Raw genomic sequence first — 26,144 nt, 5'->3', positions numbered from 1 at the left:
ATTCACCATTAGCAAGTTTTTTTTTAAACCACTCTATAAAAAATCGTCTTATGTCATCGGACAAAGAATAGTGAAAATCTGCATCTTTGCCTTGATCCAGTCCATTTTCTGTTAAAAAGCATCTTATTTTATTAGAAATATTTGATGGCCATGATGTGAGATTATTTAAGTTCAGCATAATATGATTATTATTATTTTCATTTTTTACAATCTGATATGACTCATACAAAGTTTTCTGGTAATTTTAAGAATTATGTATCTCTGTTTTGCTACAGTTTTCTTCAGATTCAGGAATGACTGAACTGCAGCTAAGGATTTTCTTTATTGTAGTCAGTGATCTGCACTGATGCAAAAGGGGCTCACATCCTGAGCGGCCCTGAGCTGGATATTATCATTCTTCTCTTTTTTGGTGATGCCCTCCTACTTCTCTCTCTCTCTCAAATTTTTTTTTTACTGGTGCAGCATAAGCCTTCCTTGCACCATATGGCTAATAATAATAATAATAAAGCCAATTTTGAAAATTATTTGACAATTTCTTTTCTTCTTTCCTCAACTTCTTCTTCTTATGAAATTCTGCACCACTTGGTCATTTGGACATCCCAAATTTATAATTTTTTTCTCTCAGAAAAAATTCTGGAATCAGATATAGCGCGTACAAAGATAATGCACTATTTCCTTTAATAAAATTTTTATTTTTTATTATAAACAAAGAACACAGGTTGACCAGAGGTTATTTCTGTGTCAGGAATACGCCTTAATCATCTGACTGGCTATACAGAAAGCAATTGACTAGCACGACTTCTCGGTATGTTGGATAGGTAGCTGCCTAGGTTTTACGGGCACCATTTACATTGCAGAATGGCAATTTCTTTAATGTTTAATTCCTGCTTTCTAATTGCCTAAATTGCCTAAAAGCCAGAGGTGGAAACAATGGGTACAAAATTAAGTCTCTCATAATCTGCTCATTATATGGAAGTTTTCTTCGTCCTACGGAAACTATTTTAAATGTAATTATCAATAGGAATTCAAAAATCTCTATAAAGAAGTTCGTTAACCAGAGGTCTAATTGAAATTAAATAATAGGTTGTAATTTACAAAATCACCAGCTAAATTTAAAAATAAGCTAACAAACGTGACTGAGACTATTAAATTATTTTTAAAACAATTTAATATGTTAATTAATCAAAAATTGGTAAAAATTTCCAATAAATGTATCCATACCCATGAGCACAAAATTCTTCCTTGAATTATGTTTGAGAATGTTTTTTTTCAGCCTTCTTTTCTTAAAATTCTTTCAATTCTGATGATATCACCCACTCCAGGAAAACAGAATCCCAACAGGAAACAGAAGAGGAATGGTATTTTCAATTCTTATTTAAAGTTCCACTCACAGAGAGTCACTGTGCACGATAATACCGATACTTAAGTGCATCAGTTCCTGGGTAAAAATGGTGCAGAAACATTAAAGATGTTATGGAAAGTGTATGGTGATGAAACTGTCATCCAAGTGTGTAGAAATGGCCCAAACAGTTCAGAGAGGGATGGCTAGATGTCTATGATGACAATAAGACAGAAAGACCACCAACTTCAATGAGAGACAAGAATATTGAAAAAATTCGAGAAATTGTGCACCAAGACAGTAAATGTAATTACCAAAAGGAATTCAAAAATTGCTATAAAGAAGTTCATTAACCAGAGGTCCGATTGTAATTAAATAATAGGTTGTAATTTACAAAATCACTAGCTAAATCACTTGCAAATAAGTTTGCATGGAGTACAGAACCCTATGTGACACATTCCTCCTTAACACAAGATATTGATAGTGTGTTCTGACAGCGGACTTGAAAAGTAGGATGGTGTAGGCTTTGAATTATTTGGGGGAGGTAGCTGCTCAGCCACCGAGTATACATCTCCATTAGAATCCTGGCCTAAAGTGGTGCCTAAAGCTTTTTCAACATCCAGATTGACTATAACCAGAGGTTGTCTTAAGACAAAGGCATTATGGATGTGAGATTTAATCTTGAGGAGTTCAAGGGTAAACCTGTTTTTGCAGAAACTATGCTGGTGGTCAGTTAAAAGATTTAGTGACTTTAGGATCCATGTGAATCTCGTATGTATCATCCTTTCAAAGATAATGCTTAGGCAGCTCTTTGAAGTGATATTGGCCTGTAATTTTGGACTAGAGAAGGGTCCTTTCTCAGTTGTAGTATGGCACAAAGGAGAGGGGAAAAAGGTGTGTTATGAAGAAATCTTATTATAGAAACTCAGCAAGATGTGTAGGTCTGTTTAGCATAAATTTTTAATCATACTGTAATGGATGCTATCTAGTCCGGCTGCACAATTTACAGATCTGTTCAAAGTTTCTTTGAGTTCTACCAGAGTAAACAGTTAATTATACAAAAGAAAAAGATATGTCTCATTTATCCCTTCGACTTACATTCTCTGGAACACCCTTCCTTTACATGTATTTTCTGAAAATTATAATCTACAGAAATTCAAAATTGAAATTGCAAATACTGCATATGTATCTGGAGGACTCATTTGCAAAGTGACACTTCCACAGGAAGACACTGCAGTTACACATGTTACAATGTTTTGAAACTAGGAATCTATAATAATTTTTTGAAATTAGAATCACTGCTCTTTGTGAACTAATGTTATTAGTGGAGTCCTCCAGGGTTAAGTGTTGAGCCAATTGTTGTTTTCTATATTTATTAATGATATTGACGAAGGTATATGACACTTATTGTCCAAGTTTGCAGATGATATGAAGATTTGCAAGGTTTTTAATGACAGTATGCTACTGCAACAGGATCTAGAAAAGTTCAACAGATGGGCTGAGAGGTGGCAACTGATGTTTAACATTGAAAAATGCAAAGTACTGCTGCATATGGGTGCAGTAACCTCAGAGTAGTGGAGACTGAAAAAGACCTGGGGTAATTTTGCAGTCAGTTATGAAGTTTTGTAAGTAGTGCAGATAGGCTACCAGAGCAACTAATGGGGTCTTGTCAATGATTTACAGGAATTCTGCTAGCAGGGATAAAGAGTGATTATCCCTTTGTATAAGGCAATGGTCAGGCTTCACCTTCAGTACTGCATATAGGTCTGGAGGCCTCATTTTAAGATGGGTGTAGGGCTGCGAGTACAGAGAAGCTCTTACCAGGAAAGCCCAAAGTTCTGCAAATTGCAGCATATGGAGACTAGGCAATTGCAGGGTGATCTGATTGAGATGTATAAGGCCTTGAATGGTTTGAGTGAGCTCAATGCTGAAATGGAGGAAAGACAATTGTAGAATAGATGTGCTGAAATTTGCCTTTTAGACAGTGGGTGGTTGATTCTGGAGCAAATTTCCATCTGTCATTGTGGTTGTGGAAGCTGACAGCTTAAATAAATTCAAGGAAGAACTGGACAAACTTTTGGAGTGAATGGATGAGTGAAGTGGGACGTTTTTTTTTGTTAATGATGTATAAGCTTGCTTTCTTGCATTATATGCCTCTCCTAATGCCAATGTTGTACAAGGATCTAACTAAGGTCTTTATGCAATAAAAGGGTTCAGCAGATAGAAGAATATTTTCTCTTTTTTAGATGATGCAGAAAAAGGGAATATAGATTCAAATTAAGGTGAGATAGCTGTATAGTGCGTGGAAAGCATTTTACCTTCAGTTAAAAAGTAATTAAGTACTGGTACAAATTACCATTGAACACTGTTGTAACATGGAGTTTATGTATATTAAAGAGGGATTGAATATTTGGAATGAGCTAAATCATAAACTGGGAATATATTTTATCTAATTTTACCTTATTTTTTATATATTTTTGATAGATTATGCTATATAAACTTTGCTTCCATAGATCTTTATGCCATTTTAATAAGTAACATTCTATTTTATATGAACTAGCGTAAGCAAGTTAAGTCTAGTTACACCAGTCTGAATCCAAGCAAAGCTCACAATGTAAGTTACCTTTTTTAGTGGTACCATACAGATACCTGGACATTTCTATATAGAGAAATACTTATTTTGCTAATGGTTGAAATAATAACTCACATTATAGTTAAAAATGCAAAGCAAACTACACTTACAGATTTTCAGAACTGCTTATTCTTTGCAATTAAAGAGAAATTCCTACATGTTAATAGTAAAACAGCAGCAAATACTCACCAGAAGAGTATATGTCATTGTCATACCAACAAATGCAGGAGTCACATGACCATATATGGCAGCCAGCATTGCTGCTATTGTGGCAATGAACAAAACAAAGCCACCAAGATAATCCTGAAAAATAAAATAAATTGTTCATACAAACAAAAATGTAGGTAATTTATTTTAATTTAAAAAATTGTCGTAAGATTTAGAATTGAAACTGAGTTAACAGAAACTAAGTTTTAAAGAAAATATGTGGTGATATTCCCATTTAGCATTAGCATTAGTAGAGGCATATGATGCAAGAAAGCAAGCTTATTCAGCATCAGCCAAAAAAAAAAAAAAAAAAAAAAAAAACAACCACTACTCCCATTTCACCCCTCCGTTCGTTCGAAATACCTGTCCAGCTGAGCCTTAAATTTGTTTAGGCTATCAACTTCAACAACAAGCGATGGGAGTCTATTCCACAAACCAACTGCCCGCTGGCTAAAGGCAAATTTCCGCACATCTATCCGACATCCGTCCTTCCTCAGTTTGAATTTATGCCCTCTCAGGTGATTATTCTGAGCAAGAGGAAGAATCTCATCGGCATTGAGCATGCTCAAGCCATTCAAAGCCTTATACACCTCTATCAGATCACCTCGCCGATGCCTAGTCTCCAGGCTCTGTAATTTGCAAAACTTAAGCCTTTCTTCGTAAGAGCAACCCTTTTTTCCATTCACTAATCTTGTTGCCCTTCTCTGTACTCGTTCCAGCAGCTCTACATCCTTCTTGAAATGAGGCCTCCAGACCTGTATACAGTACTCAAGGTGTGGCCTGACCAATGCCTTATACAAGGGAATAATCACATCCCTGTCCCTGCTAGAAAAATTCCTGTATATCATTGACAAGACACCATGAGCTACTCTTGCAGCTCGTCTGCACTGCTCAGAGAACTTCATATCTGCCTGCACAATTACCCCCAGGTCCTTTTCATTCTCTACCACTGTCAGCGTAGTACCACAGAGTTGATACATTGATCTGGGGTTACCCAGACGTTGATCTGGGGTTACTGTTTCCCATATGTAGTACTTTACATTTGTCAATGTTAAACTTCATTTGCCACCTCTCAGCCCATCTGCTCAACCTTTCCAGATCCTGTTGCAGCAGCATAGTATCAGTAGTGTCCTTAACAACCCTGCCAACCTTGGTATCGTCTGCAAACTTGGACATTAAGCCTGATACACCATCATCAATATCATTTATAAACACAGAAAACAACAATGGACCCAACACTGAACCCTGAGGAACTCCACTAATAACATTAGTCCACGTTGAGCAGTGTCCATTGATTACCACTCTCTGTCCTCTGCCACTCAACCATCCCTTTATCCATAGCAGCAATTTGCCTCCAATGCCACACTTCTCCAATTTGTGCAGCAGTCTTCCATGCGCAACAGTATCAAAAGCCTTTCTAAGATCCAAATATATAATATCAAAGTTATTCCCTGCATCCAGTTCTTTTGTGACTACATCATAGTATCCAATCAAATTGGTCAGACAAGACCTGCCCTTAACAAAACCATGCTGTGTCTGAGTTATAACTGAATTCTTGTCCAGATGATCCTGCAGTGCTTCTTTAACCAGTGCCTCCATTAATTTTCCTGGAACCGAAGTTAAACTAACAGGTCTATAATTACTTGTGTCAGCCTTTGATCCTCCTTTGTGAATTGGGGTTACATTTGCACGTCTCCAGTCCATGGGTACCTCCCCTGAGTCCAAAGAAGCTCTCATAATTATGGCTAGGGGTTTGCTTACTTCCTTTGCTGCCTCCTTTAATATAACTGGATAGATCCCATCCACCACGGGTGCCTTTTTTATGTTTATCCTCAACAATTTCTCCTCCACTTTCCTCTCAGTTATTAGAAAATCATCTAGCTCACTGCCAATGTTTACTTCACCTACGACATTCCCCTTCCTGAAAAACTCCTCATGTGTGAATGCAGATGCAAAATACTCGTTTAGATTGTTAGCCACCTGAGCTGGATCCTCAACTGTTGAACCATCAACATCCAGTGGACCAATCTGATTCATCCCTTTCCTTCTTGAGTTTAAATAGGTAAAGAACTCTTTTCTGTTTTTCTTTGCATCCTTTGCCAAGGATTTCTCATAATCTGCCTTTGCCTGCCTAATCTCCTTTGTGACTTGGTTACAGACCAACTTATATCTATCGTAGGCTTCCATGTCACCCATTAATTTGTATGTATCCCATGCATTTTTCTTCTCTGCCAGATATCTCATTAGTTCATCTGACAACCATTTAGGCCTGAACCTTGAACAATATTTCTTGGTTGGTATGTAAAGCCTGGTAGCTTCCAAGATTAGTTCCTTGAATGCTTCCCATTTTGAATTTGCTGTTGGTAACATCATCAGTTGGTCCCACTGTATAGAATTTAAATACTGTTGTTATGTGGTTTTTAGGAGCATTAGCAACTAAGGCCATATTGCTCCGGGATATGCGATGGTCATTCCCTGACCTTTCCGCATCCTCCGTATTTGGTGGTGACGGGCTCGAACCCCGGTCTAATCAAGAAGCGTGTGCTACGCACTGCTGCTCCTTCCCACCTGGCTACGGAGGCGCCTTTAAATACTGTCTCAGACCATCATAGTCGCCTTTACGAAAGCAAAAACCCTTCCCTTTACTTCTGATGGTAGTTACCTCCTTGAGTAAATCCCACTTCAGCACACTGTGATCACTGCCACCCAGTGGTTCCTTTATCTGCAGATTCCTAATGCATGAAGAATCACTACTGATAATCAGATCAAGAGTATTACTCCCTCTAGTTGCCTCCCAAACATGCTGGTGTAGAAAACAATCATCCAATAAATCCACAAAAGCCTTGCTAGTGTATGAGTGACCAACCCACAAATTCCAGTCAATATCTGGGAAATTAAAATCCCCCATTATAAGACTCTCTGATTTACTGGCCCATTCTATTTCCCTGTACAGTATCTTATTATACTCATCAGAGTCATTAGGCCTATAGCACACTCCTACTCTCAATTTTGATTTACCTATGCTTATGTCACACCAAACTGACTCGACACTGCCCTGTCCATCAATGTCGACTGGCTTCACTTCCTTGGATTTTAAGTGTTTTTTAACTTATAGCATAACCCCTCCTCCCCTCCCCTCCTGTCCTGTCTATCCTTTCTATACACATTGTACTCCCCAAATTCCAGTTCTGCATTCCTTATATCTGTGTGACACCACGTCTCTGATATCCCAACAATATCTGCCTTTGATGTTTTGAGCAATACCTCAAATTCATCAAATTTATTTACTAAACTCCTAGCATTGGTGTACACACAAGTATACATGCACCTGTTTCTATTCTTAGCTACCCTAACACAACCCATGTGTTTACTTGTACCGCAATGACTTCCAGCAGTCTCTGAAATATCCTGCATCTTGTTTTTCAGGCTTCTGCTCATTCCAATAGAAGCAGTGCAAGAATCTCTTTCACCTATGCCAGTGGCTACTGTTAATCCATTAGTCTTTGTCTCCCCCCAAGCTAGCAGTTTTCCGACCCACCTAACACTGCCTCTATAGCATCAGCAAATATTCTTGCGCCCTTTCTATTTAAGTGTATCCCATCCCTGTAGAAGCAATCTCTCCTGTTAACAAGTACATTCCAGGCTGAAAAAAATTCTACCCCTTGAGCCTTGCACAATCTTTCCAGGGCCGAATTGATCGACAAGGCTCTCATCATATACTCCCTCCTATCGTGTCTGGGCAGAATTGCAGACACTTTCAAATTCAACCCTACTTCACGGCTTTTTTTCAACAGTGACCTGTACTTGTTAAGTAATTCTGCTGGTCTCCTACTCTTAATATCATTAGTGCCAACGTGTACAACTATATCACCTTTTGTGCCCTTAAAAGATGATATCTGCTCTACAACGTCATCAACCTTTGCCCCTGGCAGACATACCCTGGTCCTGTTCCACCTATCCTTTTTCCAAAGCATGTTCCCCGTTTCCCCTGAAAATAGAGTCACCAACAACTACTAGTTCCTGTGGGACCAGCGCATTCTGCCTTGGGGGCTGCCTCTGTGTTGCAAGTTGACCAAGTGCAAGCTCTGGCATTGATGTGGGCAGCTGAGAGCTTGATGGGCCCCTCAATTTATTTCCTTCGAGGGCATCCACCCTGTCCTTCAAGGTCTCATACAGGCCCATAACAACGCCGAGTTGTCGCCTAATTTCCTTGCACTCCTTGCATCGTGCACACACAAAGACATCCCCCATGGCAGTATCATGTCCCGTACCCGATTGCTCCGCAAACATCAAGCAAACAGTGCATCTTAAAAGGCTGTGATTCAGAGGGCAACTGCCCCCCCTCAGTTCTCCCCTGAGTCACAGCACTCCCATTAGCTTGAGCCTTTTGCTTTGCTGCTCTGGTCAGAGTCATGATTTCAATTTAAATGTCAATAAAATTACAATTTCAGAACAAAATTAAAACCTTAAACTTGTATCTTAACACAGTTATAACGCTATATTTATTTTTCAGTATCGATTATCTACGAGTTCCCTTTATATAACTTCCGTATCAAGTATGTATTAATTATTTGTTACGTTTGTACTCTAAGTCGTTATATATATATGTAGTTAAAAGTAAAATTTAATTGACAATGAAGTTTAACAAGATTAATAGATCTACTGATTAATTGACAATATTATATTATGCACTATACTATACAAAGCTAATGCTATCGAATTCCGGATATGCTGTATCGCGTTTCAGTAACGAGTGTTATCTACAAAATTCCTTTATATAACTTCCGTATCAAGTTATGTATTAATTATTTATTTTTACTAATTATTTATGTTCCGTAACCTAAGTGGTTATATGTATAATTAAAAGTACAATTTAATTGCCAATGAAGTTCAACAAGATTAATAGATTTTACTGATTAATTTTCACGTAACAATGGCGGCTGTTTATGAACGGTAAACACGTGGATTTGATACCCTTTCCGATACTAAGTAATACCTACAAATCTCTATCTAAGTTACTTTAACTTTAAGTACCGTAAATAGGAATATAAAGCTACTCTAGAAATAAGTTAATATGTCAATTTCTTAGGGAAAGATTATTTATTTTCATTTTTTTACTAGAAAGTTTTTGATCAATTAACTCTCTCATTTCCTTCAGCATGATTAGTTCATGATTAATTCATTACTTCTAGAACGGTATTATTTCATAGCAGTGAAATTGTGCTTGTTATTTGTCTTAGAATAATCTGCATAATCTTTATTATCAGTGTCATCAATTCAGCTTTTCTTTCCACTTAAAGATGCAATTGGTTTCTTCTTTAAGTGGAAAGAAAAGGAGACTGCCTTTAACTTCATTAATTTATATTCAAGCCACTCTAAAGCCCTGAGTGGTCACAGATCTCTCAGATATCCCAAGCTGTGCTTGCTACCTGGGAGTCTAAAATGCTGATGGAACTGATATTTGACACTCATCAAGTGGACTTAATTTTGGCAAAGTCTAGTCGGTCTGTGAGAGCCAAATCCTCTGCTTGCAAATGTTCATTTGTTCAGCCAAGGAATGAACATTTGTTCAAGGGCAGCATCCATTGATAAGAACAGTCTGTCTTCCCCTACCTCAACCATCCCTTTATCCTTAGCAGTAAAAATCAATATATAGGATGCCAAAATAATTTTTTGCATCCAATTCCTTTGTTACTGCACTATAGTATCCAATCAGATGGGTCAGACAAGACTGCTGCTTAACCAATCCCTTAATATAATTGGATAGATGCTATCCACCACATGTTTAGCTTCAACAAATTCCCTTCCATTTTCCTCTCAGTTGTCACAAAATCATTTAGCTTCCTCTTAGAGTTTGATAGATTTTGGGAACCACTTCTCTACAAAATTCCATTTTTTTTTTTTTTTATGTAAACCCCAAACACAAGAGGTATTAGAACCTATAGTACTTAGTACCATGCTTGGGGTGGAGGTTGAGAAGACGAAAGAAGATATTTGTTGACATTGGACTTGAACTTCTGTAGACTGTAATTTTCAGGAAATACGTATAAAGGAAGGTTGTTCCAGAAAACTGGCAGTTGAATGAATAAACGAGGAAGATGAAAAGTTGGTTCTGTGAGTCTGAAGTTGGACAGTAAATGGATGTTGGCTGGTGGCGGCACATATTCGGACTGTTTTGAAAGATAGAGCGGGAATTATAGAAGCCAATTCAGAAAAACAGTGCCCTTGGAAGTATTTGTAGAAAAGGCATGCAGCAGAAACAGTACGTCTATGAGAGAGTGAGTGGAGAGACTCTGTTAGAAAGGAGTCATTAACCTAATTGCCATCTTCTGAATGGAATCTAGAAGCCTGAGGGAGGTTTTGGGGGCACCACCCCAGATGTGGGAACAATATTCCATGGCAGGGCGGATTCGCGATTTATACAGAGTGAGCAGCTGTTTGGAAGAAAAGTAACGTGGAGGGCGAAAGAGAAAACCAAGTTTTTTAGATGCAGAGGAAGCAATATTTGTAATGTGCTTGTGCCAAGAGAGATTAGAAGTCAGGGTAATCCCCAAAAGAGATATATCATTTTGCCTAGAAATCGAAGTGTCACTAAAGATAAACATAGCAGCAGAAGAATCCTTTTCGCAAGATATAAGACAAGACTGAGTTTTATAAGGGTTGAACTCAACTAAGTTGTCTTTGCCCCACTGCAGAACAGTGGGGCAAAGATCGGCATTTAAGGAATTGGTAGCAGATTTTCGAGAAGTTGAAACTGATTGAGCAGGATAAGGTTTCTCAAAATGGAAAGTGCAATGTAATGTGCTATCATCGGCAAAACTATGGATAGGATTTCCAGTCAAAGGAAGAAGGTCATTAATATACAAGAGGAAAAGAGTGAGGGAAAGAACTGAATCTTGGGGGATACCGGCATTAGTGGAGAAGTTAGAAGACAGAAAGTCATCAACCATTACCCTCAGTGAGTGATCAGAGAGAAAACTGGATAACCAATTACTAAAAACAGTTGGCAAACCATAAAATGGAAGCTTGTTTAGAAGACCTTTATGCCAAACACGATCGAAAGCCTTTGAGATGTCAAGAGCAACTACTTGTGTTTCACCGAACCTTTCAATTGAATTAGTCCATAAATGGGTAACATAAGCCAGAATATCACCAGTGGATCGACACTGACGGAATCCATACTGGCGATCGTTGATCAGACGGAAGGTTTTAGGTAGTTTAAGAGTTGGCAGTTAATTGATTTCTTCATTACATTAGAAACAGTAGAAGTAATTGCAATGGAACGATAATTGGATGGGAGGGATTTGTCACCCTTTTTAGGAAATGGCTGGATATGAGCAAATTTCCAAGCAGAAGGTAAAATACCGTTGGAATAAGAAAGTGAAAAAAGGCGGCAAAGAATAGTAGTAAGTTCAGGAGCACAGGTTTTGAGAACAAGTGGAGAAATACCATCGGGACTGGAGCTTTCTTAGCATCAAGATTCGTCAAAATTCTTCTGACATCCTTTTGACGGAAGACCACAGGGGGCATTGAATGGAGCGTGTTGGGAATTGTTTTACCAAGATCATTAATACATGAGTTGGAAGAAAAATAGGATGCTAGCAGGTCAGCTTTATCCTTGGCTAAAGTGACAACAGAACCATCTGGTTTGGACAGAGGTGGGAGCAGAGATGGGCAAAAGTTGCGGCCAATAGCTCTGGCAAGAGACCAGGATGCTCGGCTCCCATTAGGGCAAGAAGCAAGTTTTCTACTCTTAGCCTGTTCAAACTCTAGTTTTGATTGATTAATAACTGCTTTACAATTGTTGCAAGCTTCTGTGTACGCAGAAAATGAAACTGGAGAATTAGAAACAAGCCAATTACGATATGCAATATTCTTCTCTTGAACAGCCTTAGCACAATTATTGGAAAACCAAAGTTTAGATAAAGGACGAGATTTTAAAGTGGAGTTTGGGATAGAGGATTCCATTCCTGTAAGAATAATTTCACTGACACGATCTGAGCAAACGTTGACATCAGAAGTTTTGAAACAGTAATCTGACCAAGGAAAAGAAGAAAAGAAGTCTCGCAGGTCATCCCATTTTGCATTCTTGTAATGCCAAACAACACGAGGTTCGGAATAGCCATGAGATAAAGGTTCCATTGGAGAAGAGACAATCACCAAGTTGTGATCTAAAGTGCCTAAAGGACATCTCACTTCGACCGCGTACTTAGAAGGGTTGTTTGTGAGAAAAAGATTAAGCGTATTGGCTGTATGATAAGGATTATCCGGTATTCTTGTGGGTAAATGAACAATCTGTGCCAGGTCATTAGTAATTGCAAAAGCGTGAGCATCATGACCAGCTGGGTCCGTGTGACTACAAAACGGAAGCCAGCTTCCGTTTTGGTGTTGTGGACATTAAAATCACCAAGGAAAATTACCTCACTGTTAGGAAAGTTGGACTGGAGAAAGTCAAATTCAACTACTGCTCATCTCAGAACGGACATATGCACAAGTACCACCTTTGAGGCAAAAGGAATCATACAGCGAATAATTTGGGTATCTGAGATGAGCAGTTGTTGAATCAACCGATAACTGAGATTCTGTTAGAAAAAGTACATGGGGTTTGGCAGACTGCAAGTGAAAATGGACATCGTTGAGATTAGAATTGAGACCACGTATATTTGTGAAATGAATTAGAAGCGCTTGGGAGGTTTAGATATTTTCACAGATAAGCTTGCTCTATTAGTTTGACAATTCATTGTGTATTCAATAGTAAGAAAAAGTGGGTGGGACATGCTGTATAAAGTAATGAAATTTTTGGATATGGCGTACACATGGTAAGAATATACCCAGATCCTTGACATAACGTGGCCTTGACAATGCTCCCCGCATACACACTACTCGGACTCTCTCCAGTCACTATCTAGCAGAGTAGAGGTAGCAAGATTATACACTAGCTGATCCGGAAGCCTCCTAGAGAGTTACCAATAGGTTCGGTCCGGTGTAGTAATTAGCTGCCGGCCTGCGAACACCGTTTTAGAGCTGTACCCTCGAAATGTAAGGAATATTGGATCTCGCCAGGATGTTCATCATAACCTCAAAAGTCATCAATCATACTGCATGATGGAAGAGATAGTGAAGGGTTGACCGGAACTTAGCTCTAGAGACTAAACATGGGTTCCACCACTTCAAGCCTCCAATATGCAAAGTGGTGGTGGTATTGTACCGGTTGATGAGAGTCATCTACCACCTAGTACTGCCAGGTAACAAAAAGGGGCAGCATTCCTCCATGTGGTGTGGGTGCCACACCTCGACCCCTGCTTACGTTGGTTCACACTTGGGTGGTCACCCACCATGTACTTGTGCATGGAGGTTATACCCAAGATTACTAACAGTCCCACCATCGTGAAGGTGCAAGCAGAGGATTTGGCTCCACAGACCATCCAGACTTCGCCGAAATTGGGTCCACTTGACTTGAGTGTCACCCGAATATCAGTTCCATCAGCGGTTTAGACTCCCAGGTAGCAAATACAGCTTGTCTGGCATATCTGAGAGAATGTCTGTGACAACCTCAAGGACCAAATTTGTGAAATGTGTGAATGTAGATGGAAAATACCTATTCAGTTTGTCAGCAACACGATCAAGTACATCGACAGTTACACCATTCATATCTAGTGGACCAATGTGATTCATTCCCTTTCTTCTTGTTTACATAATTAAAGAAGACTTTTGTGCTTTCCTTTGCACGACTCTTTGTAATCTGCCTTAACTTGCCTAACCTCCTTTGTGACTTGATTACAGACTTGTATATATATTTTTTTAGGCTTCTGCATCACCTGACAATTTATATCTTTATATCTGAACAGTATCTCTTAATTGATAATTAATAAGCTTAGCTTATATGATTAAATCCTGATTGCTTCACCATTTAGAATTTGCATTGAAAACTTCATGGGTTGGTCCCACTGTTTAGAATTTAAAAACTGGATGAGACCACTGTTTTTAGATTATAATTTATTTTTCAATTTATAGTTTACCACTGTCATCACCTTCATGAAGGAAATACCTTTTCCTTTGCCCTCAATAGCGATTACATCTTTAAGTAAATCCCATATCAATACACTGTGAACACCTCCTATTGGTCTTCTGTTATTTGCAGATTCTTAATGTACAAAGGGTCACTTATAATAATCAGATTAAGAGTGCTGCTTTCTCTCATTGCATCTAAAACATGCTGACAGCGGTCCAATAAATCAACAAATTTCTTGCTACTGTGTAATGCCCAACTCACAAGGTCTAGTCAATATCTGGAAAGTTAAAATCGACCATTACAAGACATTCTTTTTCAACCATTATGATACCTAACTGTGCCTTGACAGCATCAACATATAATCTTGCACCTCTTATATTTGTGTATCTTGTTCCATTCCTCAGTGTAAAATGCTGTGGTGAAGGGCTCGAACCCCGGTCTAATCAAGAAGCGTGTGCTACGCACTGCTGCTCCTTCCCACCTGGCTACGGAGGCGCCTTCTTCACCTGTCCTGTCTGTTTATATATACATTGTACTCCCCATATTTGAAATCTGCATCCCATATATTTGATTGAAATCATGTTTCCCTGATATCCTTACAGTGATATTACAGTGACTTGACTAGCAACTCAAATTCATAAAATTTATTTACTATACTGCTAGCATTGGTATACAAGCACCTGTTTTTATCCCTAACACAACCCATATATTTTGCTTGTTCCATGAAGAACCTCAGCAAGCCTTGCAATCCCTAAGGATTGTAAGGCTTGCTGAGGTTCATTTTCTATTCTGCTATGTGTTCCAATGGAAGCAGTGCAAGAAAGACTTACACCTCTGCCTATGACTGTTGTTTTGATCTGCTAGTCAGCGATTCCCCTCCCTTCCCAGCTTGGAGTTTTCCTAGCCACCTAACTCTGCCTTGATAGCATCAGCAAATAATCTTGCACCCCATGTACTTAAGTGTATCCTGTCCCTGTAAAAACAATCCTTCCTGTTAACAAGCACAGACCATGCTGAGAAAAATTTTTCTTCGTGAGCCTTGTGGAGTCTTTCCAGAGCCAAATTGATTGACAACACTGTTATCATGTACTTCCTCCTGTCGTGTCTGGGCAGGATTGCAGACACTTCTAATTTTTCTTTCCTAATCCTTGGCTTTTTCTCAACATTGCTCTGTATTTGGTAATTAAATCCTCATATCTCCTGCTCTTAATATTATTATTATTATTATTAGCTATATGGTGCAAGGAAGCTTGAGGCTTATGCTGCACCAGCCAAAAAAAAAAAAATTCCCGAGTTACCCTGAGAGAGAGAGAGAGAGAGAGAGAGAGTTGTTTGTTATTTGGTTTTTAGGAGCATTAGCAACTAAGGCCATATTGTTCCAGGGATATGTGGTGGTCATTCCCTGACCTTTCCACATCATCCTCTGTATTTGGTGGTCACGGGCTCGAACCCCGGTCTAATCAAGAAGAGTGTGCTACACACTGCTGCTCCTGCTCACATGGCTACGGAGGTGCCAGAGAGAGACAAAAGTAGAAGGGAATCACCAAGAAAGAGAAGAATGATGATATCCAGCTCAGGACCCTGGGTGTGCTAGGCCCATACTCACCAGATATCATTAGTAACAATGTGTACAACAATATCACCTTGGCACCTCCGTAGCCAGGTGGGCAGGAGCAGCAGTGCATAGCACATGCTTCTTGATTAGACCCGGGGTTCGAGCCCGCGCCCACCCAATTTGGAGGATGCGGAAAGGTCAGGGAATGACCACCGCATATCCCTGAAGCAATATGGCCTTAGTTGCTAATGCTCCTAAAAACCAAATAACAAACAACAATATCACCTTTTGTGTCCTTAAAAGATGATAACTGCTCCCTCACAATCGACTCACCAACTATAGCTGTTTCTTCTGAGATGAAGGATCTCTTCTGCAGGGGATGTTGATGTCTGCTACCAAAACATGGTAGCAGACATCAAGGTCCCTCTCTTTAACCCTTTGAGCATCAACCCTATTCTTCAAGTCCTCATATAAACATATCAGAATGGTGAATTTGTGTTAAACTTCTTATTCTTTGCAACATATCACACAAAAGCATCCCCCTGTAGTTGTATCATGTTCTGCTAAATGTAGCTTGCTAAAAGAGAACTCATGAGAAGTATTGCACAAAATATAGTCCTGATCTGCAGGAGTATTTCCCTTGGTAATTATCTCCCAAACCAGAGCATTACCACTACTCTGACCCCGTTGCTTTGCTGCTCTAGTTGCAGGCACGATTTATTTTAAATTTAAGCTAAAAGCAGTATGCAAAACCAAGAGATAAGAAAATAATAAATCTATCTTTGGAATTGATGGGAGTACAATCTCACTATTTTAGATTGTAAGCTGATTTATAGTTTTTCATGTATAGCATGGACCCTGTATTCAGAACCCCATAATCCGGAAGGTTTGACAAAATCCGTTTTTTTTTTTTTAATCCAATTATGTGATTGGATTATCACCTTTTATCCAATTATGTAATACTCTAGCCTATGTATATAAAGTGCTTAGCATCATAATACACAGCCATTTCTGAATAAACAGAAAATTTTTAAGGTGGCATCGTTTTAGGTTATATCTCATATTGTGAATGCCTTCACAACGAGTTGCCATGATATTGCACTACTTCGAATAAGTAACGCTTCACCTAAGGAGAAGACTAGTGTTACTTATTCTCAGATAGGTACCACCACCCAGACAGCACTGTTTCAGGGCTATTTGGCCCTTCGTCAGTGAGTGGGTAGGTACCCAAGTGAGGCTCTAGCCCTAAATGCGCCTTAGTCTAAATACATCATACACCATCAGGCATCTCTCATATTGTGGAGTTATACTTCATAACTGTTTTTGCCATCATTGCATCACTTGGGTACCTACCCACTCACTGACGAAGGGCCAAATAGCCCTGAAACAGTGCTGTCTGGGTGGTGGTACCTATCTGAGAATAAGTAACACTAGTCTTCTCCTTAGGTGAAGCGTTACTTATTCGAAGTAGTGCAATATCATGGCAACTCGTGAAGGCATTCACAATATGAGATATAACCTAAAACGATGCCACCTTAAAAATTTTCTGTTTATTCAGAAATGGCTGTGTATTATGATGCTAAGCACTTTATATACATAGTCTAAATTTGTTCGCAGCTTGAGGCTCTAGCCCTAAATGCGCCTTAGTAATACTCTAGCTTACTGTGCCCGTGTGGCCTATCAGAACATGGTTGACTGATAATCATTTTTTATAAATGTTTACTGGATGCTTTACTTATTTGAGGACTGACATTCCTTCTTCATTTACTGAAAAAAGAATGTCAGTTTCTTCTTCATTCACTGAAGAAGAAATTAACTATATTCAATCAAAACATATATTACTGAATTTTATCGGCTCATTCTGCCATTTTCTACATAAATAATAATACTAATAGAGATTATTGAGAAGGTTCCTTCTGTCATAAATAGTTCATCTTCCACACGTGTTATGGCCATGTTTCGCAGCAAATTTTTATTACATGCTGCAGTCATCAGTAACAGCAAGTGATTTTTCCAATTTTACCATCACTAAGAGGAAACTTTCCTCTTCTGTTCCAGCGTGCAGCATGTAGCCCCTTTGGACCATTTTAAAAATTTCCAAACTAGTACATGATTTTTAAATTAATATCAATCATTTTGTCCCTCCATTATAAATGGTTTACCTTCCACACATGTTAAGGCCATATTTCACTGCAAATTTTGTAACCCACTGCACTCATCAGTAGCAGCACAGTGATGTGTCCAGTTTTAACCATTGTCATAAGAGGAAACTTTCAACTTCTGTTCCTCCTATGCAGCATATCATCTATTTCGGCAGTTCAAAAATTTTCTAACCTGTACCTGATTTTTTAATTTCGATCAGAGCTGCTTACATACAAAAAAAAACTTAGCAGGACTTTTCCTGTAGCTGATACTGCATCGTCATGGTGACAGATTTTGACCACCAACACGAGAGGATACTACCCAACTATTAAAAAAAAAAATAACAATAAATAAATAAAATTAAAGAGTGAGTAAAAAGAAAACAAAAATTACAAATTTTATTAGATAATCCATGTATTTTTATTACTTGATGAATGGTTCGAAATAGTTTTATTTTTTTTCCCGTAGTAACTAGAAAATGTGAGAGAAATTTTAGGAAAAATAATCCACTGTTAAATAGAGTGAAATCCTGATATATTGCATGTGAGTATACCACAGTTTCAGATATAATGCCAGTGTAATTATGTTCCACAGAGGAATACAAAAAATAATGCCTTATATGGCAAACCCACAAATTTCACAATTGACACCGGCAATTGTGAAATTGTGAAATTCTATACCTCACAGAGAGAGAGAACCAGTTAATAAAGTGGTTCCCAAATGTAGACCATTGAACTACTGTATTCCCATGTGCAGTATATTCTGTTAATTAGCATATTAGTATATTCTGAGATAAGCTTATTACTTGTTAGACAAAAGACATTTTCATTCAGAAGACAGCTTTAGAAGGTATTATCTTCAGAATATTTCAGTAAGCAAAGAGTTACTCTGCTTAGCATTAAGCAAGCCATGGTGTCATACAATTTCTTTATTGCAAGAAGCAAATGACAATTTAGTCTTTCTGAAAAGCAAATGACAATTTAGTCTTTCTGAAAAGAATTGTAATATTGAATGTTTGTACATTTTATTCTATAATTAAGCTTTATTACTCTACAGTATCAAATGGATATAAATTTTGTTTATGTTCTCTATTTAAATGAAAATAAGTCCCTACAGTATAGATAAGTAAGAGTCTGCTATGTCTTTTAGTCATAGCTACCCACACGCAATAAACATAAAAAAAATGCTCTTGCTGCGGAACAACTGGTGTGAACAAACAATGCCACACAGCAATTACTTCCTACTCTACTCTCATGAAGGGAGAACTTGAAACAACTATGTCAACACGTGCAAACAGATGGTTTATTTAAAATGGTTAGAAATGAAACTTAGGGCAAAAAGCTGTTTTACACTGTGATCCCCTGTCATGTTGGCAGTTGACAGGCTACTTTGTGATATGAGAATGGCAAGTTGGCCCATTCCACGAATATAGATAATAATAAAATTTATTATTTTTGTTTCATGAAAATAAAAAAGAAATTTATCTTTTGCTTTTTGGAGGTGAAAACGAGATAAATACAAACATATTTGTTTCATATCTAATGCAGAAAATTTACGCATGTTTGATGGTAATAAAATGATATGCATCATTGCTCTGGGGGTGGGGGAGAGAGAGAGAGCATCTTAAAATATGAAAATTAATGTGCATACACACATACATATGCTAAAACTGAAAGCACTTATAATAAAAATGCTTATTTTGGTAATCATATATTCGTATTAAAAATTAGAAAAAACCGGGTACGTTAAATATCATACTACAACACGTTTGTTAAAAGATATAAAAAATAAATAAGAATTTTAATATAAGCATACCCATTATTTATTTGCATGTGTTCTAATTTCTCTTGCTATGGGCCTAAAAATCAGAAATTCTAAAATCCATAAAGCCTCTAGACCCAAGTTTTCCAGATAAGGGGTCTGGTATTGTAGTTCTGTTACGTTATATGTGCTAAGACACATTTACTATAACACACTATTACACTACTGCCTTTTTAATTTGTTAGCTATTGGGTCTTCAAACTACTTATTTACTGCAATTGGAAGGCTACAATTACTGCTATAATGCACTATGCTACATGTTACTAATTATCAGCTATGATGTTTGCACTGAAATTACTATTGCACAAGCTATCTATAAATATTCACTATCTATGAAAGTTCAGAACAGAATGTGTGGGAGAAACTGTCAGAGAGGATGATTGTACTATATGAAAACTTATGTCCACACATGGAGAATTTGAAAATAATAAACCTTGGGCATGGAAAATCCTAGACCCCAGTGATTATCACATGTTTGGGTCAATAAAGGCACATCATGCCTTGAGTTTCTGGAAGCAGAAATTCATGACATGATGACCTCAAAAGTGGTGTCCTGAATTGACTATGCAGTCAGTCTATTTCTTTCTATGCACCTAGAATTAACTTACTTACTCAGTTCACTCTAACTTTAATCCTGGTATGAACAAATATATCATCTGGTAAGGCTGTAACTGGTCAGATGCTGAAGTACCACTGTATTTTTAGCAACAAGCCAATGAGAGCTTTCCTTGTTGATTTGGACCTGGTTACAATCACAGTGAACTGAGTATTGATATAGCGATGGTGAAAATATGTACATGTAGAGGGTCAATATCATGAAAAGAGTAATATGGTTAGTGGTTCTGGTATACATCCATTTTTATTAACAATAAAAATTAAGTAACCCCAAACTATATTTACCTGACACCTAATGAAAAGTATGGTATTTTAAACATATTTATATTGAAAGATAAAAAGAGCCAAATAACTGAAGTCTCAACATTTTCATGTCACTAGCATTGAACTTATTTAGTGAGTAAAACAGCAAAAATGTTTTCCTTTTCTTAGGGCATTAGATTCATTTAATTTTCACGTAAAGATTAATTCCTGTGGGTAGTTAAACTAAATGTAAAACATTTTATGAATAATGTACCTCACAAGGAATGCATTTATACTGCAGCCTCAGCATGGATTTGTTAAGGGGCAGTCTTTTCTGATTGGATACTATAACCAAAGGAACTGGATGCAAAAAATAATTCTGACATCATATACTTAGGTTTCAGAAAAGCTTTTGATACTGTTGCACATAAAAGACTGCTATAAAAACTGGAGCATTGTGGCATTAAGTGCAAATTACTGCTATGGATTAAGGGATGGAATTGTTATCAATGGGCACTGTTCTTGGACAAATGTTTGGTGCTGGATCCATGGTTGTTTTCAGTATTCATTAATGACCCTGCTGGTGAAGTGACATCAGGCCTAATCAGGCTTAAAGCTTGCAGATGATATGAAAGTTGGTAGGGTAGTTAATGATAGTAATCAGAATATGCTACTGCAACAATGATCTACATAGATTAGGCACTTGGGCCGAGAAGTGGCACCTGAAGTTTCACATTGACAAATGCAAGGTACTTCATATGGATAGCAGTAATCCCATATTAATGTATCAACTATGGTACCACATTCAGGGTGGGTAGAAGAGAATGAAAAAGACCTGGGGGGAATGGAAGGGTAACTGTGCAGTCAGATATAAAGTTTTCTGAGCAACTGCATACAGGCTTTCAGGACAATTTATGGAATTTTGTCAATGACATATAGGAATTTTGCCAGTAGGGATAAGAAGGTAATTATCCTGTTGTATTAGGCAAAGGTTAGGCTATATCTTGAGTATTGCATATAGGTCCGGAAGCTTCACTTGTGGAAGAATGTGGATCTGTTGTAGTAGGGGCAGAGTAGAGCAGCCAGATTAGAAATGGGAAACAAAGGGGTGTTAATAGCAGGAAAGGCTTCAGTTCTGCATATAGACTATACACCTCTGAGGGGATCTGACTGAGGTGTTTAAGGCTCTGAATGGACTGAGTAAGCTCAATGAATAGAAATAATTTCTATGCTCAGATTACAGACATGAAGAGGGATTAAATTCAAGGTGAGGAGAGATGCTTGCAGGATAGATATGCAAAAATTTGTCTTCAGCCAGCAGATAGTTGACTATTGAAACAAATTCCCTTCTGGTGTTATAGATGTAGGTAGTTTGAAAAAACTCAAGGAAGAACTAAAACTGTTAGAGGGGGATGGACAGATATGGAAAGTGTCAGTTTTTTTGTTTTGGCTGATGCTTTTTAAGCTTGCTTTCTTGCATCATTTGCCAATGTTAATATTAATAATAAGGGTAATGTTTATTGGGATATTGACTACAGGGCTAGAATTGGCATTTAGTTCCCTAACCTAATTTCCTGACAAGGTTTGTTGTATGAAAAAAACTAAATAAGTTACGGTGGAGGGAGTCTCTACACTTCTGCTACAGTTCTGAGTGAAAAATCTTTTAAAAATCTATCATCTGTGATTGTAATCAAACTGACTCCCTCCCAAATGAGTGATCAAGCTGAGGAGCCACTACACTATCATAGAGGTTAATGTACAGTTAAGCAAAAAATTTGGAGAATGAACTAATAAAATTTGAACATGCTTATAACAATAAAAGTGTTCAAATAACTAATAGCAGCACTACTAAGATAAAAATGTAGTTATCCTATTAGTTAATACACAGTGCATTACATTTCAGGTGCTTAAATGATTCATTATTTATAACAAAAGCCAAGCAAAAAGTAATGATTTTTATGTGTGAATGTATTATCCAGTACTTCAGCTACAATATACAGTACCTGTATATTGATTTGATTTGTATAATAGTAATACTACTAGTAGAGACAAAAATGTAGTTATCATAGTTAATACACAATGCATTACACTTCAGATGATTTAACAATTCACTATTTATAACAAAAGCCAAGCAAAAAGTAATAAATTTTATGTGTGAACTGAATTTTGTTTCTATGCTATACTGCCCATTCATTCCACCAAACAGCTTATGGTAACTAACATATCCAGTTCTTCAGCTACAATATACAGTATTTGATTATTAATAGCCTATGAAAAAAAAAAAAAAATAATAATTTATGATCTGATCTTGAAGCAATTTGTGAAAGTTTCAGTTGTTATATGTGAATGGACAGACTAAGAAATAATTTACCATCTTTCTATTGGCTAAATTTCAATGAAATTCAGGATGGCTCCACAAATTTTTCTGAAAGAGCCAAATGTAAACTTTCATAAAATCCATCCACTGGAAGTACAGTTATTATGTGTGTGTGTGTGGATGGACAAAAAAATAAAAAATAATCAGTGGATTTTTATTGGTCCAATTTTCATCAAATTGGAGAATGCATTACAAATCTTTCTGCCCAGACACGATAGGAGGGAGTATATGATGAGAGCCTTGTCGATCAATTCAGCCCTGGAAAGATTGTGCAAAGGCTCAAGGGGTAGAATTTTTTTAAGCCTGGATTGTACTTGTTAACAGGAGAGATTGCTTCTACAGGGATGGGATACACTTAAATAGAAAGGGTGCAAGGATATTTGCTGATGCTATCGAGGCAGTGTTAGGTGGGTCGGAAAACTGCTAGCTTGGGGGGAGACAAAGACCAACAGATTGACAGTAGTCACTGGCAGAGGTGAAAGAGATTCTTGCACTGCTTCTTTTAGAATGAGCAGAAGCCTGAAAAACAAGATGCATGGTATTTCAGAGACTGCTGGGAGCCATTGCGGTACAAGTAAACACATGGGTTGTGTTAGGGTAGCTAAGAATAGAAACAGGTGCAGGTATACTTGCGTGTGTACACCAATGCTAGGAGTTTAGTAAATAAATTTGATGAATTTGAGGTATTGCTCAAAACATCAAAGGCAGATATTGTTGGGATATCAGAGATGTGGTGTCACACAGATATAAGGGATGCAGAACTGCAATTTGGGGAGTACAACGTCTACAGAAAGGATAGACAGGATAGGAAGGGGGAGGGGTTATGCTATTAGTTAAGAAACACATAAAAACCAAGGAAGTGAAGCCAGTCGACATCGCCGGAGAGTGTAGTGTTGAGTCAATTTGGTGTGACATAAGCATTGGGAGATCAAAATTGAGAGTAGGAGTGTGCTATAGGCCTAATGACTCTGATGAATATAATAAGGAACTGTACGGGGAAATAGAGTGGGCCAGTAAATCAGAGAGTCTTATAATGGGAGATTTTAATTTCCCAGATATTGACTGGAATTTGGGGACTGGTTACTCACACACTAGCAGGGCTTTTGTGGATTTATTGGATGATTGTTTTCTACATCAGCATGTTCGGGAGGCAACTAGAGGGAGTAATACTCTTGATTTGATTATCAGCAGTGATTTCTCATGCATTAAGAATCTGCAGATAAATGAACCACTAGGTGGCAGTGATCACAGTGTGCTGAAGTGGGATGTACTCAAAGAGGTAACTACCATTAGGGGTAAAGGGAAGGGTTATTGCTTTCGTAAAGGTGACTACGATGGACTGAGACAGTATTTAAATTCTATACAGTGGGACCAACTGATGATATTACCAACAGCAAATTCAAAATGGGAAGCATTCAAAGAACTTATCTTGGAAGCTACTAGGCTTTACATAACAACTAAGAAATATTGTTCAAGGTTTAGGCCAAAATGGATGTCAGATGAACTAATGAGGCATATGGCAGAGAAGAAAAATGCATGGGATACTTACAAATTAACACATGACATAGAAGCCTATGATAGATACAAGTTGATATGCAACCAAGTTACAAAGGAGGTTAGGCAGGCGAAGGCAGATTACGAGAAATCCTTGGCAAGGGATGCAAAGAAAAACAACAAAGAGTTCTTTACTTATGTAAACTCTAGAAGAAAGGGGATGAATCAGATTGGTCCACTTGATATTGATGGGTCAACTGTTGATGATCCTGCACAGGTAGCTAACAAACTAAATGAATATTTTGCATCGACATTCGCACATGAGGAGTTATTCAGCAAGGGGAATGCCAGAGGTGTATTCAACTCTAGCAGTAAGCTACAGAATCTTGAAATAACTGGGAGTTAAGTGGAGGAGAAACTGTTGAAGATAAACACAAGAAAGCCACCCGGGGTGGATGGGATCTATCCAGTTATATTAAAGGAGGCAGCAAAGGAAGTAAGCAAACCCTTAGCCATAATTATGAGAGCTTCCTTGGACTCAGGGGAGGTACCCATAGACTGGAAATGTGCAAATGTGACCCCAATTCACAAAGGAGGATCAAAGGCTGACACAAGTAATTATAGACCTGTGAGCTTAACTTCAGTTCCAGGAAAAGTAATGGAGGCACTGGTTAAAGAAGCACTGCAGGATCATTTAGACAAGACTTCAGTTATAGCTCAAACACAGCATGGTTTTGTTAAGGGGAAGTCTTGCCTGACCAACTTGATTGGATACTATGATGCAGTCACAAAAGAACTGGATGCAGGGAATAACTTTGATATTATATACTTGGATCTTAGAAAGGCTTTTGATACTGTTGCTCATGGAAGACTGCTACACAAATTGGAGCAGTGTGACATTGGAGGCAAATTGCTGCTATGGATAAAGGGGTGGTTGAGGGGGAGAAGACAGAGAGTGGTAATCAATGGAACACTGCTCATCGTGGACTAATGTTATTAGTGGAGTTCCTCAGGGTTCAGTGTTGGGTCAGTTGTTGTTTTCGGTGTTTATGAATGAAATTGATGATGATATATCAAGTTTAATGTCCAAGTTTGCAGATGATACAAAGGTTGGCAGGGTTGTCAAGGACACTACTGACACTATGCTGCTGCAACAGGATCTGGAAAGGTTGAGCAGATGGGATGAGAGGTGGCAAATGAAGTTTAACACTGACAAATGTAAAGTACTACACATGGGAAACCGCAACCCCAGAGCAACGTATCAACTCTGTGGTACTACACTGACAGTGGTAGAGAATGAAAGGGACTTGGGGGTGGTTGTGCAGGCAGATATGAAGTTCTCTGAGCAATGCAGACGGGCTGCAAGAGTAGCTCATGGAGTATTATCAATGATATACAGGAATTTTTCCAGCAGGGATAAGGAGGTGATTATTCCATTGTATAAGGCAATGGTCAGGCCACACCTAGAGTACTGTATACAGGTCTGGAGGCCTCATTTCAAGAAGGATGTAGAGCTGCTGGAACGAGTACAGAGAAGGGCAACAAGATTAGTGAATGGAACAAAGGGGTGCTCTTATGAAGAAAGGCTTAAGTTTTGCAAATTACAGTGTCTGGAGACTAGGCACCAGCGAGGTGATCTGATAGAGGTGTATAAAGCCTTGAATGGTTTAAGCATGCTCAATGCTGATGGGATTCTTCCTCTAGCTC

At 38.1% G+C, this 26,144-nt stretch overlaps 1 protein-coding gene across 2 annotated transcripts in view; it reads right to left on the bottom strand.

Annotated features, from left to right (window-relative positions):
• The window catches only part of LOC150081824 (ATP-binding cassette sub-family C member 8-like), a 1,084,700-nt gene that overhangs the window by 248,281 nt on the left and 810,275 nt on the right, over positions 1-26,144 (bottom strand). For both annotated transcript variants that reach the window (XM_090378918.1, XM_090378919.1), the window contains one exon: positions 4,161-4,274. In XM_090378918.1, coding sequence (XP_090235044.1) covers positions 4,161-4,274 — 114 coding nt within the window. The remainder of the gene's footprint in view (positions 1-4,160; positions 4,275-26,144) is intronic.

Source organism: Mastigoproctus giganteus, chromosome 8, assembly GCF_048544385.1.
Source record: "Mastigoproctus giganteus isolate SK-2022 chromosome 8, ASM4854438v1, whole genome shotgun sequence".
NCBI classification, from domain to species: Eukaryota; Metazoa; Arthropoda; class Arachnida; order Uropygi; family Thelyphonidae; genus Mastigoproctus; species Mastigoproctus giganteus.
This window is presented reverse-complemented; position numbering and strand designations above follow the sequence as displayed.